General features: G+C 40.5%; 1 gene segment (V, D, J or C); it reads right to left on the bottom strand.

Annotated features, from left to right (window-relative positions):
- Positions 1-12,269: 12,269 nt before the first annotated feature.
- On the bottom strand, positions 12,270-12,976 carry LOC134482203 (T cell receptor alpha variable 9-2-like). The segment is given in 2 exon segments: positions 12,270-12,746; positions 12,865-12,976. Coding segments are annotated over 2 exon segments (408 nt in total).
- Positions 12,977-14,256: the final 1,280 nt, after the last annotated feature.

The raw sequence follows: 14,256 nt of genomic DNA, 5'->3' as shown, positions 1-14,256 counted from the left end.
ATAATCATCCAAAAGGCAAGTTGTTTCAATTCGCCTTTATGCATGCTTTTGTACTTCCTGTAAATTTACACATGCAGCCCATAGAAAATGAACGTATTGTATTTATAGATGGCCCATCTAATGAGAAGGCAGCATATGTAATTGGATCACATGTTCATTCTCTGCGTCTCCCCACCACCCCACTTCAGCACAAATAATTGGACTATGTGCTATAGCCACTGTTTTTGATATGTTGAAAAAATCAAGCTTTTAATTTATATAATGATAGCCAATATATAGCTAATGGTTTGCAATTGCTTGACATGTTTCCTTTTTTTAGATACTGCTAATTCTCAGATTTGGCAAATATTTATGCAAATACAACTCAATTTAAGAGACTGTACTGTTTCTAACATTATAGGATATTTAAGCGTTAATCCAGGATTTGTACCTAATCAATTATGGCAAATGGATGTTATTCATATTTCTGATTTTGGAAAATTAAAATATGTACATGTGACTATTGACACTTCTCAGGCTTTCTGGTTGCAACTCCTATAACTGGAGAAGCAACTAAAATGTAATTAGTCATTTCCTCTGTTGTATTTCTATGCTTGGTTTTCCAAATCAGATTAAAACAGATAATGGAACTGGCTATTGCAGTCAAGCATTTGAGATGTTTTATTGACAATTTAATATTTCCCATATTATTGGGATTCCTTATAATCCTCAAGGACAAAATATTGTGAGACAGGTATTTGTTGAACTTTAAAACAATATCTTCATAAAATAAAAGGGGGAGTTATATCCCTGTACACCACACAACTATTTAAATTATGCTCTTTTTATTTTAAATTTTAAAATTTGGTTGCCAAGGAACTCTCTGGGTGTCTATGGCACCCTATATATGGCATGTTTGTGTTTTTTCTGCAGGATACTGCAGGAGTGTGCTAGCTGCCAGAGTGATTGGTAAGACAGGCTGATGCTGGGACAAAGAATGATGCTGGCCTGTGAGCTTGCTGAGTGCCCTGACAATGGTGACTGGGAAGCTGTATTGGGTGACTCACCTTTTCTTGTCTATATCCCAGATTGGACAAGCTGCCTTGCCTCAAGCTTTCAGACCTTGTGGGACAGAGAACATAAAGACTGTGGAAACTGCCTTCAAAACATTAATCAAATAAGAGAAGTTATGATGACTCTTCTCCTTCCTTTAATATGACCAGTTATTCTGACTCCGTCATGGACTGGACTAGAAATCAATCCAATTGGAAGACTGATTCTAGACATTCTCAGAGACATTTGAGAATTGATAGTTGCCTTGTATGAAGTTACATTTGTAGTGGATTGAATGGGACAGGATCTGGATGACAAACACGTGTTAGTGCGTGTGTTATGGCATGTGTTAGAGTAGGCATGCTACTTTTGGCATGGGTTTTAAGACCCTCATTCTAGCTGCCTGGAAGCCAGTCTTCTCCTGGAGGCCTTCAGGTGAAGATGTAGAACTCTCAGCTCCTCCTGCACCATGCCTGCCTGGACACTGCATGCTCTTGTCTTGGTGATAATGAACTGAACCTCTGAGCCTGTACACGAGCCCCAACTAAATGTTGTCCTTAGAAGAGATGCCTTAGTCATGGCGTCCCATTCACGACAGTAATACTCTTCTAAGGCAGACACTTTAATGAGATTTTATAATTTAGTATTTCAGTTTTTAGAGACTGTGGGTATTTATTTTTTAAGATAAAAACATAATTACATCATTTTTCTCAACTTTTCTCCTTGCATCTTCTCCCAGGAATCCCTTCATTCTTGCTCTGTTTTAAATTTGCAGCCTCCCTTACTGTAGTTACTTGTATATATGCCTACACATATAAATACAACTTGCTCAGTCCATCTAGTGATACTTGTATGTATATGAATTCAGGTTTCACTTCTTAATCTTGGATAATCAATAAGAGACTGAGCTCTGGGAAAGACTAATCCTCCATCAATAGTTGTAGTTGCCTATAGTTCCTTGTGTAGGGTGGGGTCTGAGAGGTTACCCCCTTTTGTGTTAACATATTTATTGTAATCATATTTCTTCAGGGCTTGTCCAGGCAGCCATATTGTTAAGGTACCGTGGATGAGGAATCCCTATCATTTCTAGGAGACACAGCTTTGCTAGTCCTTTGGTTCTTAAATCTTTTCACTCCAGCTTCCACTGATATTCCCTGAACCTTAAGTACAGAAACTATGTTGTCAGTGTATAGTAGAACTCAGTACCATGCTCAGTTGTTACTGAATTTTGATTGGTTGTGGTTTTTCATACTTGGCTTGATCTGTTGTAAAGAGAAGTTGCTTTGAAAGCATCATATGGGAAAGGAAGGGGAGACACTTTACAGAACCCTTTAACAGAGTTTCACAAGGGATCAAGTTATTTATTAAAAATGATCACAAAGCATTAGAAAAGCAATCATTCAGTTATCAAAATCTATGGTGGATATTTGTTTTATAAGGTTGGTTTCAACCTCCTTGCTGTTTCAGCAAACAATTATCAGAAAACACAGAAGAATATACACATCATCCTCTGGATCAGTGATGTGGAAGAGAACATAATTTAAGATTATTTTTATGCATTGACTTATGTTGTAAAATTTCATTACATGTAAAGTCCAAGGTAAGGAAGGTTACATTGTTTTCTTTAAGGTAGATAAAACAAACAGGCTGAGAATGTAGCAGAATAGCGGTCTAAAGTGGTCTAGGTGTATTATTAGCTCCACGGTGAGGTCCAGCAAAAGTTCTAGTCCCCTTGAATGTAAGAAATGTTTTCATAATAATGTATCACCACACTGTCAGTTTACTGACACTTTTCAGGGGTATTTCTCATAGGAGAATTAGCTAAAATTCAACTGAGCTAATCCAGAAATATGCCGAGCAAGAAATTTCATTGCACTGCCTCCTTAAATGCCACTTGTGAGAGCAATGCAAGCACTCAGTGTGCCTTGCAGGAGGCATGGAAATTGAGGTCTTGGAGAATACTTCCGGCCTGCAGAACTGGGGAGGAAACAGCCTCTTCCAAGGCTGCTCATGTCCAGGTACCTGCACCATTTGGGACCCCGAAAGTGTACCTGCACCCGTCTGAACTCTCCTCAGAGCTCTGGCAGTGCTTCTGCAGCACAGAACATGTAGCCAAGTCTGACCCCTTCACAAATCGTTTTTCAAACTGAAGAAGCTGTGATCCACAGGGAAAATAGGGAGGACACCTCTGCTTCCTGACTCCTCAACTAATGAATTCCTGAGGGGAAGCTTCAGCAGCTTGCACTGCAGCTATCAGGGAAAGGAAGTAGGTGCCAGACTGGAACATGAGGTTCAGGTCTGGAGCTGCCCATCAGGGAGGGCAAGTGGCCTCCTGTAGACCACAGAGACACCAGAGTTCCTGCTAAAAAATTAACAGCTTTTTGTGCTTGTGATGTAAGAGAGTATCTTCAAGTTTGAGGGGCTGTCATCCTGAAACCATGGAACAGAACATCTTGGACAGTTGAGTAAATGTTACTGTTTGTATTTCAACAAGCTCAGTGCCCTGAGTAGGAATTGCTGGCTGAGATACAGCGGACCTTTGCTTTCTTTTTCCTCCACATTGTTTGCTTACACCAATGCCGAGAGAGTTCTTCGACTAATTACTTGGTACCTTGTGGGATTTTAAAAAAAGAAAACCTGGCTCTTATATTAGCAAGACTAATGCTTTCCTGACTGTTCGGGGCCAGAGGTAGAATCTGGGGAGAGCTGCTTAGAAGCCTTGAGTGAATTTGTATAAATCAACGACACGAAGGACACTTCTCCCCGACAGTTCATCGCTGCTTAGCGCATGCTCTTCCTTTTGAATGTAGTGATTTTGCATTATGTTGTAGACAACCAGGAAGGGAAGCAGATGTCTGTGGTCTGATTGGGGCTGCAAGAAGAGTGCACCCCAACTTCAGGTGTGTTCCTTCATCTTCTCTTTGAAGTGTAGGGAAACAGAACCATTTAGGTGTCCACCAGTCCCTGAATGTAGTGTCTGTCCTACCTCTACTTATAATGACTTTGTCATCAGTGATTCTAAGAATGCCTCCAAGGTTCTCTTGAGGTACGTCTCCTGGAGACGGAGACTGTGTCCCATCCTCTAGTGCCTTCCCATCTCTCTCATCTTGCCGGGATTAGTCCATTCATTCTTTAAGAACTGATGTTTCCACCTCCTGATCTCCTGAGGAGAGCACCAGTCACCCCTTTAGAGAGTCCTTGCGCATCTTCTCTCCCTCCACACTTATATAACATCCATTCCTCCTCTTCAGACGTCAGAGCAGCGTTCTGTGCTTCCCATTTCTCCAATCAGTACTTGGCATTCTTGAGTCCAAATACTTAATATTAGGTATTTTAATACTGAATTAAGAAGCTTGATAATATCAGCATCAGTAGTCCAGTTTCTAAAATGTATATGCCCTTAGCTCATAAAATATGCCAGAATGTCTGAAAATGAGTAAATATATAATATATAAATATCAGTGAGTATGACTGGTGGCCAAAGCCGTAAGGTGTGAGGTTCAGCTTGTAGAAACATGTTTCAGATCATAGCATGACCAGTTTCTTCCAGGAACCCAGATGTATCAGTGCCTCTCAGAATTAAGAAAAATAAAGATTCTTCTGTAAGGAACCACGTCCCTAGGTCCCTAAAAATACACAGAGCAGGCAAAAGTAGCTCCAAATTGTTTATGTCCAAGATTTTACACAATTACCAAACAAAAAAGGACTACAAAGATTCTACAAAATTCAACTTGCCGTGTTAGTGAAAAGGATAACGGGACAAACGGGTTTGCTCTCAGTTATGACATGACAGACAGATAACAGTGTTATTGACTAAGGTTTTTTCCCCTTGGATTTTTATTTCTGTGTTATAAGTAATAGTAAATGGGTTTTTTCATTTTGTAAATTACTTCAGGAATTTGTTAATAAACATTTACTGTACAATGTTATTGTTTAAAGAAACTACAAGGAGCCGTCTCTGGAAAGTATATATTGTGTATTTATTGGCATTTGTGTCCATTTGATTTCATGCTTTATATGCAAACAGTGGACATGAGTACTACACCCCATACCTTTTTCATTTTTTATTTTTATTTTTATTTTTATTTTTATTTTTATTTTTATTTTTGAGACACAGTTTCATTGTGTAGCCCTGTCTGTCCCTGAATTCACGCTGTAGACCAGATTAGCCTAGAACCCAAGAGATCCATTTACCTATACCTCCTGAATGCTGGGATCAAAGACGTGCACCACTACCACCCAGTTTATATCCTCTTTGCATAGAAAGAAAATAGTGACATTGTTAATGCAGATTCCTTAGAGTTTGTCCTTCTGTATACAATAACTCAAGTCATACTCATGCTGTTCTGAAAACTTTACCAACAGAAGCATCTATGATACATGGATTTGCAGAATATTTTATCCCACTTAGTCCTCAGTTTGCTGAAAACTATAAAATGAAAGCTTCAAATCAAGGAAGATGTTCTATTGTAAGTTAGTCATCTAGGTAATTTGAAATAGTTATTCAAAAATGAGGGAATGGGTTATATCAGATTAAAAAGGTCTGCAACAGAGTCAAACAATCTGTAAAGTTAAGAATCATAATAGGAGAAATTATTTTCCAACTGTTCTCTGTCACAGGGTTAAATTGAAAACAATAACGAAAGAAGTTACACAATTAATAACAGACAGAAGATGTGAACAGAGAGGAGAAGAGTCAAACAGCCAAGGATGTGGAGTGCACGGTGTCGATACCCAGTGGAGGAATGGAAAACAAAACCAGGGTTAGGCTCCAGGTCACTCATCCCATTAAAGACCAGGCTGAGGAGGGAGTATGGTGAACGGATTCAGGAATAGTGAAGGGAATATAAATAAATAGAGCCACTGTGGAAAGTCATGTGAAATGCTTCAGAAAATCAAAATCGTAACTACTGTTTATCCTATGTCTGGAAGCACACTCAGAAGACATAGTTTTACACACACACACACACACACACACACACACGCACACACACACACACACACACACACACACACACACGTTTATAGTATAACAAGGCTACACATGCACATGCACCTGTATGTAGCTCTCTCCAGAGTAGATCAGATGTAGAGTCAAGAAGATTATTTTCAGCCAAAAAGATGACCAAAACTTAATTACTTCCAGCAAATAAATAGAAGTGAAATGAGACACATTGCCCTAGAATAAACAAATGTCCCATATTCCTCTGCCTCGATGGTAAAAAAAAGGTCCCTGTGAAAACATCCTAATTGTTGCTGAAGACTGAGAAGCATTGTATGGGGTGTGTGTAAGGGAGATGATGTATGCTCAGTGCATACTGTATGCATTTATGGAATCATCTCTTCGAATATTATGTTAAACAAATGTGCTAATGAAATAAACACTAAAAACAAAAAAATTGTTAATCTTTGGTCTAAAAGAAAAACTCAACATCTCAAAATACTTCAGTTTTTGAAAACTTCTCTGCAGAAAGCCCAGTCTGTACAGACTCTGAGTAGTTTGGTTTCTGAGTTCTGATGTAAGTACTCAGCTCACCACTCTGGCATGAAGTCGGGTGCTCAGTGTCTACGTGAGTGGGCTCAGCTGCTGGCCACCTAAGCTCCATTTATGAAGACAGATGGCCCACCCTTCTTTCTGACTTCTGTTCATAGCTTGATAACTCCTGCCACACCTCAGCACTGAGCTGCACAGTTCCAGACACATGAAGACTGCTCTGCCCAATGTTTAAGTTTCTTTAATTCAACATTACCATGACTCACTGTGGAGAAGGAAGGAATCAAGTTAGTTACTGAAAGGAAAGAAGGAAAGGGGAGGGTTGATGGTCCTCAGGCCTCTGGTACTGTGATGCTAAGCATTCACAGATGAGGAACGCAGATAATGGTCTATTTCACTCAAATGACAATTAACAAACTGCCCAATGTCAATTGCTTATTTATTCAAATTGTTGTCAAGGTCATATACAAACATGTAGATGAAAAAAATAAAAATTAACCCTTCGTAGAGCTGGTCATTCCCATTGACACCGACATTACTAGAACAGCATTTGCCACAGTGAGTGTCTGTGGTTTCTGGGGCTGGGCTCAGGCATGTGCAAGGTGACAGCCAGATGTTACAGGAAGTCTCTGTGTGCTCATTTACCTGATGGTGCTACAAATGGAACTGCTGGCATGTTAGCCCAGCCGACATCAGTGATCTGACCCTGGACCACTTTTCCTGTTCCTCGTACAGACAGCTACTAAATACTTGCAGAAGGAAAATGTGTTTGCTTAGAGAAGGACTGGATAGTCCTTCCTGTGCAAGTCTGATGCCCAGATCACCCTGAGGTTCCACTAGGGAAGGCAAGAAATGACCCTGGAAAGCTGTGCTCCAACCAACACACGTTGTGGTCACCCCCCAACACACGTGATAAAAACAAAATAAAAACGTTAAAGGTCCTTGATGATCAAACAAAAATCATTAATAAAATAGATCTATCTTATTTCTTTAAGAATCATAAGTGACATCTGCTATTATGCATTGTGACAAGCTAGTAAATGGCATGTGGCACCTCTAGACTACACTGAGCATGTAGGATCTCAAAGGCAGCTCCATTAGGGGGTGGGCTGCCGATCAGTCTGTTTGTAGGCACACTAATTTGGTGTTTTGTAAGCTTCCTGTATGTTTATAGGAATCTCTTTAGGTTAGGTTGTTGAAGATGTTTTCTGGGCCTTTGAGCTAGGAATCTTCTCTTTCTTTTAATCCTATTATTCTTAGGTTTGACCTTTTCACAGGGTCCTAGATTTCCTGGGTGCTTTGTGCTAGAAGAGTTTTAGATTTAGCATTTTCTTTGACTGATGTGTCAATTTCTTCTACTGTATCTTCTATGCCTGAGATTCTCTTGTCCATTTCGAATATTATGTTGGTGATGCTTGCATCTGGAATTCCTGTTCTTCCCTAGGTTTCCATCTCCAGGACTTCCTCAGTTTGTGTTTTCTCTATTGCTTCTATTTCTGTTCAAAGGACTTGAACAGTTTAATTCATTTCCTTCACCTGTTTGATTTTATTTCCCTGTATTTCTTTAAGGGATTTATTTGTTTCCTCCTTGAAGGCTTCTATCATTTCATAAGAATAGGTTTAAAATCATTTTCTTGTGTTTCAGGTGTGTTAGTTATCCAGGGTCTCTGTAGTAAGATAGCTGGGTTCTGGGTGTGCCATATTTCCCAGGCTTTTATTGACTGTGTCCTTAAGCTGGCCTTTAGCCATCCTGTTGTCCCTGGTGTTAGCAGTCCCTGATGGCAACAGGTCTCTGGGACTGCACATAGAGCTTATAGTCCCTGATGTCTTTGAGGTTACAGATAGAGCTGGGGGTCCTAGGTGTTGGTAAGCTTCCAGTGATGCAGGCAGAATTGGTAGTCCATGATGGCTTCAGGCCTCTGGTTGCCCTGGGTAGCCACATCACCTCCAGGGATGCAGGCAGAGATGGTGGTGATCCCCAATAGCTGCAGACCTCCAGGATTGTAGGTAGAGAGGTGAAGAAGAAGTTGAAGAACATAGGGGATAGAGCAGACCTAAAACAGGGGACCAGCAAGGAGGTGATTGGATCATGGGGGTTTCACTTAGTTTTCCCAGATGACAGCAGGCCTCCAGGGATGCAGTCAGAGCTGTGACCCAGGGAATGAAATACAGAAAGGAGAAGACAGAACGTGCTCTTTCTACTGCTGGGTTTGCTGGGAGGAACTGCAGCCAGGCAGGGAATTAGGATAGGAAGTCACCTCCTAGTCCAAAATGGCTCATATGTGTGTATCTTCTGCTTTTTCTTTCTTTTAATTTTTTTATGTGACTGATTGTCTTCTAAAGATATATAGAGAACGTAGGTATAATATTTGTTGTTTGGGGAGGTGGAGAATACGGAAGGAATTGGGGGAGTTCAAACCATGATCAGAATATAATGTATACTTTTTTCGATTAAACTGAAAAATATTTCAGCCATACCAATATGTGTACTATGCATTATCAGAATAATAAAATAGTACCCCTATAAGTCAAACACGTGTGAGACTCCCAATTCCCATTGCTTATGGAGGACAAAGAGAATAAGCAGAATTGCTCCCCTTTACATTCTGAACTCTAGCTCAGACCATGTGGAAGCCCAGTAAGTTTAGATGCAGGCTGCAGGTGCCGGGGGATCACTGTGCCCTCACTGCACAGAGGTAAACTGCCGAGTCACTGGGCTGCGAGTCTGTGATGTGCAAGGAAACATGCAGGCTGGCTCTGTTGAGGTGAGCTGTGAATCTGCCTTCTTTCTTGTTGCCATTGGAGAATACGGATATCAGCATTTTGGGGCCTTTCCCGGGATGTTGTTGGTACCACCAGAAGGACTGAGAAGCACTGTTGCTGAAAGCGCAGTTGAGAGAGGCTATGGCTCCCTCTGAGACACTGAGTGATTCTGGGCTCTGCTGCACCTTCTGCTGGCTGCTCACCCCTGTGTGGAAAAACAAAGGTCAGACAAACTGAACTAGATGCATACGGCATTAATACTCTAGAATAATTTTTTCCATAGGCCTCCCACCTGCTTTAGTTGCAGCATGAGAACAATAGTATTTTTACCCTCCAGCCTAAAATAGGCAATATGATAAGTGGTATTTTTATCTTCCCATAGAAACGGCCAAACTCACCACTCAGTTGAAGCCAGAGGACCACTAGTGAAACACATAAGGGAGGCATTACTGTTTCCACTGAAGATTCGCACTTCAAGCACAGCAAACAGGGTGGCATTTGGGCAGTTCAAGTTCTTCTGTATGGAGATGCATAAAAAGGAAAACCCCAAAGTGTTCATCCAATTAGAAAGTAGATTCTAGTTTTCACTGCTACATCAAAAGCCTTCCTCCTCCCTCCAAGTCATCCTCTAACACACACACACACACACACACACACACACACACACACACACACACACACCACAGAGGACCATATGAGACAGTTCCTCTGGGACACACAGAGAGACAGAGAGACAGAGACACAGACACAGAGACAGAGAGAGACACACACAGAGATGGGGAGAGAGAGACACAGAGAGAGGGACAGAGACAGAGACACACAGAGAGAGACAGAGAGAGACAGAAAGACAGAGAGAGAGACAGAGAGAGAGGAGTTGGGCAGGTTGGGAAGTGAAGTGGATTTGGGAGGAGTTGGGGAAGGATGAATATGATTAAGCTATGAATAAAGTTGTATGAAACTCTCAAAGAATTAATTTACCATTTTATTTAAATTAGTTTTAGTATAAACTCAAAAATCAATGAAAAATATCAGATGTCCCTTTCTTCGGGTCCATGGATCCTTTGGGAAGCTTCTACAGTGGTAGGTTTCCATGGAACTTTTTTAGTCTTTGGTGGTAATTTCCCTCCCAGCAACCACTTCTCTATCCAATCTCCCTCTTTCTCCATTTAATCATTAATCCATTCTGTTTTATAGTTCCCTTTTAAACATCTTATATTGATGCTTCTCTCAACCTTTCCTTGAAACCACTCCTCCCCCCCTGCCAGCCCACCACGGCCCCTTTGTAATTTTAGGTCCTTTGTGGATATTCCAAATGGAACACACATATCTAAATTCAAAGCTAACATGTACAGATAAGAGAAAACATTTCGTACTATAACTTTCTCCCTCAGGACTCTTTCGATGTATCCCAGAGAGTATGGGCTGTCATTCATCACCTTTTAGGACGTGATTCATTGCTTTAATCTCTTCTGTCTTTTAACTTTTCCCCAGGAGTCAGCTGCTATTATCATGTCTTTCCTTTTGTTTGTGATTTGTGGCTTCTCTCTTGCAGATTTCAAGAACCACTTTTGTTTTCTATATTTGGTTTTGTTCCCTGTAATACGTGGGAAGGTTTGTTTCCAGTGCTATCCATTTGGTGTTCTTTGTACCTCTTAGACCCAGATGGGCATTTCTTTCCTTGGCTTTGTAACACTTTCCTCTGTGATTCCCTTAAGTTAGGTTCTAGACCCTTGAACTTGAGTTCTTTTACTTCTGTGCTCATAATTCACAGATTTGATCATTTCAGTGTCCCAATGTTGGTGAATAGTCTGTTCAAAGGATTTTATATTTATCGTTTTCCTTGATTGAATGACGTCTCCTTTGTCTTTCAGCCTTGATATTCTCTCTTCTGTGTGATCCACTATGCTGGTGGGCCTTTCCACTAATTTTTTTTCTTGGAAGAAAAAAAAAGTGTCTCCATTTTCTTTAATGGCTTGATAAGATTTTGAGCTTTTGATGATAATTGACTTTTGTATTAAAATATTAAAATAACTAAACATTTTAAATCTTACCTATGAATAAATCCTCTGAATTTTTATTCAGTTTATTGAGTTTTTCACCTCTAGCTTCAGTTCAGCTTTTTAAAAAATATGTTCGTAATCGAAATAAAATTACCCACTTCACCCTCCTTCGCATCTTTTAAGCTTCTCAGAGTTACCATCTCTCAAACCCTCCTGTCCTCAACTCTCAAATTGATAGCACTTTCTTTTATTATTATTGTTACAAACATGTACTGTGTGTGTGAGAGTGTGTGTGTGTATGTGTGTGTGTGAGTGTGTGTGTGTATGCACACAAATACACACAAATAAAACCTACCGAGTCCATTTTGCTTTCTGTATGGCTTGAGGAATGACTGCTCAGTCAGTTAATCAATAAGAGTCTCATCCCTGGGAGAGACTAATTCTCCTCTTCTAGTTTTTGTATATTAAAGCAGGTGTGTGTGCGTGTGTGTGTGTGTGTGTGTGTGTGTGTGTGTGTGTGTGTGTGCAATGATAACATATAAAAAGAGACCACAGTTTTGAGGGAGCAAGGGTACGCTCATGGGAGGGGTTGGGGGACCGAAAGGAAGCAGGAGTGCTGTGATTATATTTACTTTAAAAATAGAAAATGAATGACTTGGCTCAGCTGCCCCTGAGGCGCTCAGTCCTTCAGAAGAATCTAAGGCCTTGTGGAGGTGAAGCCTTCACTTCATCCCGTGACTTCTGCCGCCATACTTTCCGAAGACGATGCGCAGAAGCCCCCTTTCCTGGCACACCCTGTTCCCTGCAAATACAAAATACAGCTAGTTCTACCAGAGCTGTGGAAGAAAATGTGGAGGACAGACTTCATCTACTATGAAGAGCAGGCAGACCACTTCCTTATTCACAGAGCTTTACTGTGAGGCTCCTTTCCCTCTGCACGAGGTATTTTTGCATCGGATTTCGGTGTAGTCCCAGTCAAGACGAGGATGAAAGAATCTACTTCTTGTTCTTTCTCTTGAGGCTATTCGTGTTATTTTTGTGCCAACCAGAGAAACCGAGAGGCACACAGCACAAAGAGGAACCAAATCAATCCCAGAGGCTCAGCGGTTAGGCCTCTGCTTCTCAGAGTTTGTGCTCAGCTCCCTCTGTGGTTTCTGCCACTGTGTCATTCAGAGCACAGTAGTACACGGCCGAGTCCGACGCTTGCACTGAGGCTTTCTGCAAGTGGAAGGACGTGGTTTCTTTATCATACGTAGCTTCAAAACCTCTGCTGCTTCCCTTCTCGTTGGCCTTTGAGGCTCTAAAGAGGAGCTGTAGACCTTCTCCGGGATACTGCACATACCAGAACAGAGCCGGGTACCCTGCGGCTGAATAGTTGCAGTATATAGTAAGAATGTCCTTTTCTGAGAGGACCACTTGACCTTGCGTCTGAGTTACTGAGTCTCCATGGGCCCTTGCTGGGGAAGGAAATGGAAACCAGCTATGAATGTCATTAAAGACAAAGCTCTGGGATGAAGTTAGGGCTCGAGATTTTTCTGATATAAAAAGGTGACGGTTTCAAGTCACGTTACTTACTGAGGATGAGGAGCATCACAGCCAGGAGGCCCTGAGAAGAGTCCATCTTTAGAGCTACCTCGACAATGTTCATGATCCTTAGATGTTGAAAACACAGAGAGAAGCGATTAATCTAAACTTAAATTCATACAGGAAATGCTGTAGTGTTGGGATGCTCCGCCCTCTGGTGGCCAGAGAGTAAACCAGGTTAAATGGAGCAATATTTGCTAAAAGACACAAAGAACTCTTTTTTTTTTTCTTTTTTTTTTTTTTTTATTAACTTGAGTATTTCTTATATACATTTCGAGTGTTATTCCCTTTCCCGGTTTCCGGGCAAACATCCCCCTCCCCCCAAAGAACTCTTTGAGAGTTGAGAGATCTCCTGTACTTCAAAGGTCATGTTTTCTCTCTTCTAAGAGAATGGCAATTTTACGGAATTTTTAATTTAAGTTATCCAGGAGAGAAACCACACTCCATAAAAAATACTCAATATTTCTAAATTTCAGGAAAATGGAAGGAGCACAAGTTATTGAATTCCACGGAGTGGCCTGAATGTTTGGAAAAGGTTCCCCTCTCCCTTGAAACATTTCCTCCTAACATGAACAAGCTGGTTTACGTGAGCTATGTCTGCAGAACAGACTTGACTTTCTGCCTTCACCTGCACTGGGCTTCTCTCGGTGTTTACATTAAGTTCCTAATATATATTTAAAATATAAATCATTTCCTTGCTTCTACTAAGATAATTCTGAGATGAAATTTAATAACAATAGACATTCTTCTAGTTTCCTGTTACCGTGTTCATAACTATTTGCATAAAATTGTTTAGACGCCATGTGTGGTCATTGTTTTAATTCTTTTATGGGTCATTTTGTGTCCTAAAACAGAACCAAATAACAAAATCTACAGCCACTTTTTTATGCACCGTTTACATTTTTTCTTCTATAAGAAAAACCTACATCCTGAGATATGCCAGTAGCTTAAGATAATTACAACCTCTCTGTTTCAATAGAGAAAAACACTTGAGAAGCAAGCCATGCTTCTATCCCATGGCATTATCAGCTGTGGGAGAAACGGAGCATCTGTAATGGACTTTCCTCTCTAGGATAAGAGTACACAGCCATGTGGGGGAAAGGAAATAAAAGATGCAGTTTGAGGTACCATCCTGATCTTTCTAGTTCAGATTTTATTTTTTTGTTTTATTACTATTTTTGAGATTATTATTTAATCACAATATCTTCCCTTTCATTCTTCAAAACTCTCCCATGCACCCCTTCCAAACTATCCTTCAAATCCATGATCTCATTTTCTACTATTTGTTGCTGCATGCATATGAGGATATATACATACATACATACATACATACATACATACATATATAAACACACACGTACACACACAATATACATATACATA

Source organism: Rattus norvegicus, chromosome 15, assembly GCF_036323735.1.
Source record: "Rattus norvegicus strain BN/NHsdMcwi chromosome 15, GRCr8, whole genome shotgun sequence".
Lineage (NCBI taxonomy): Eukaryota > Metazoa > Chordata > Mammalia > Rodentia > Muridae > Rattus > Rattus norvegicus.
The sequence above is the reverse complement of the archived record's forward strand: the minus strand, read 5'-3'. Positions and strand labels throughout refer to the sequence as shown.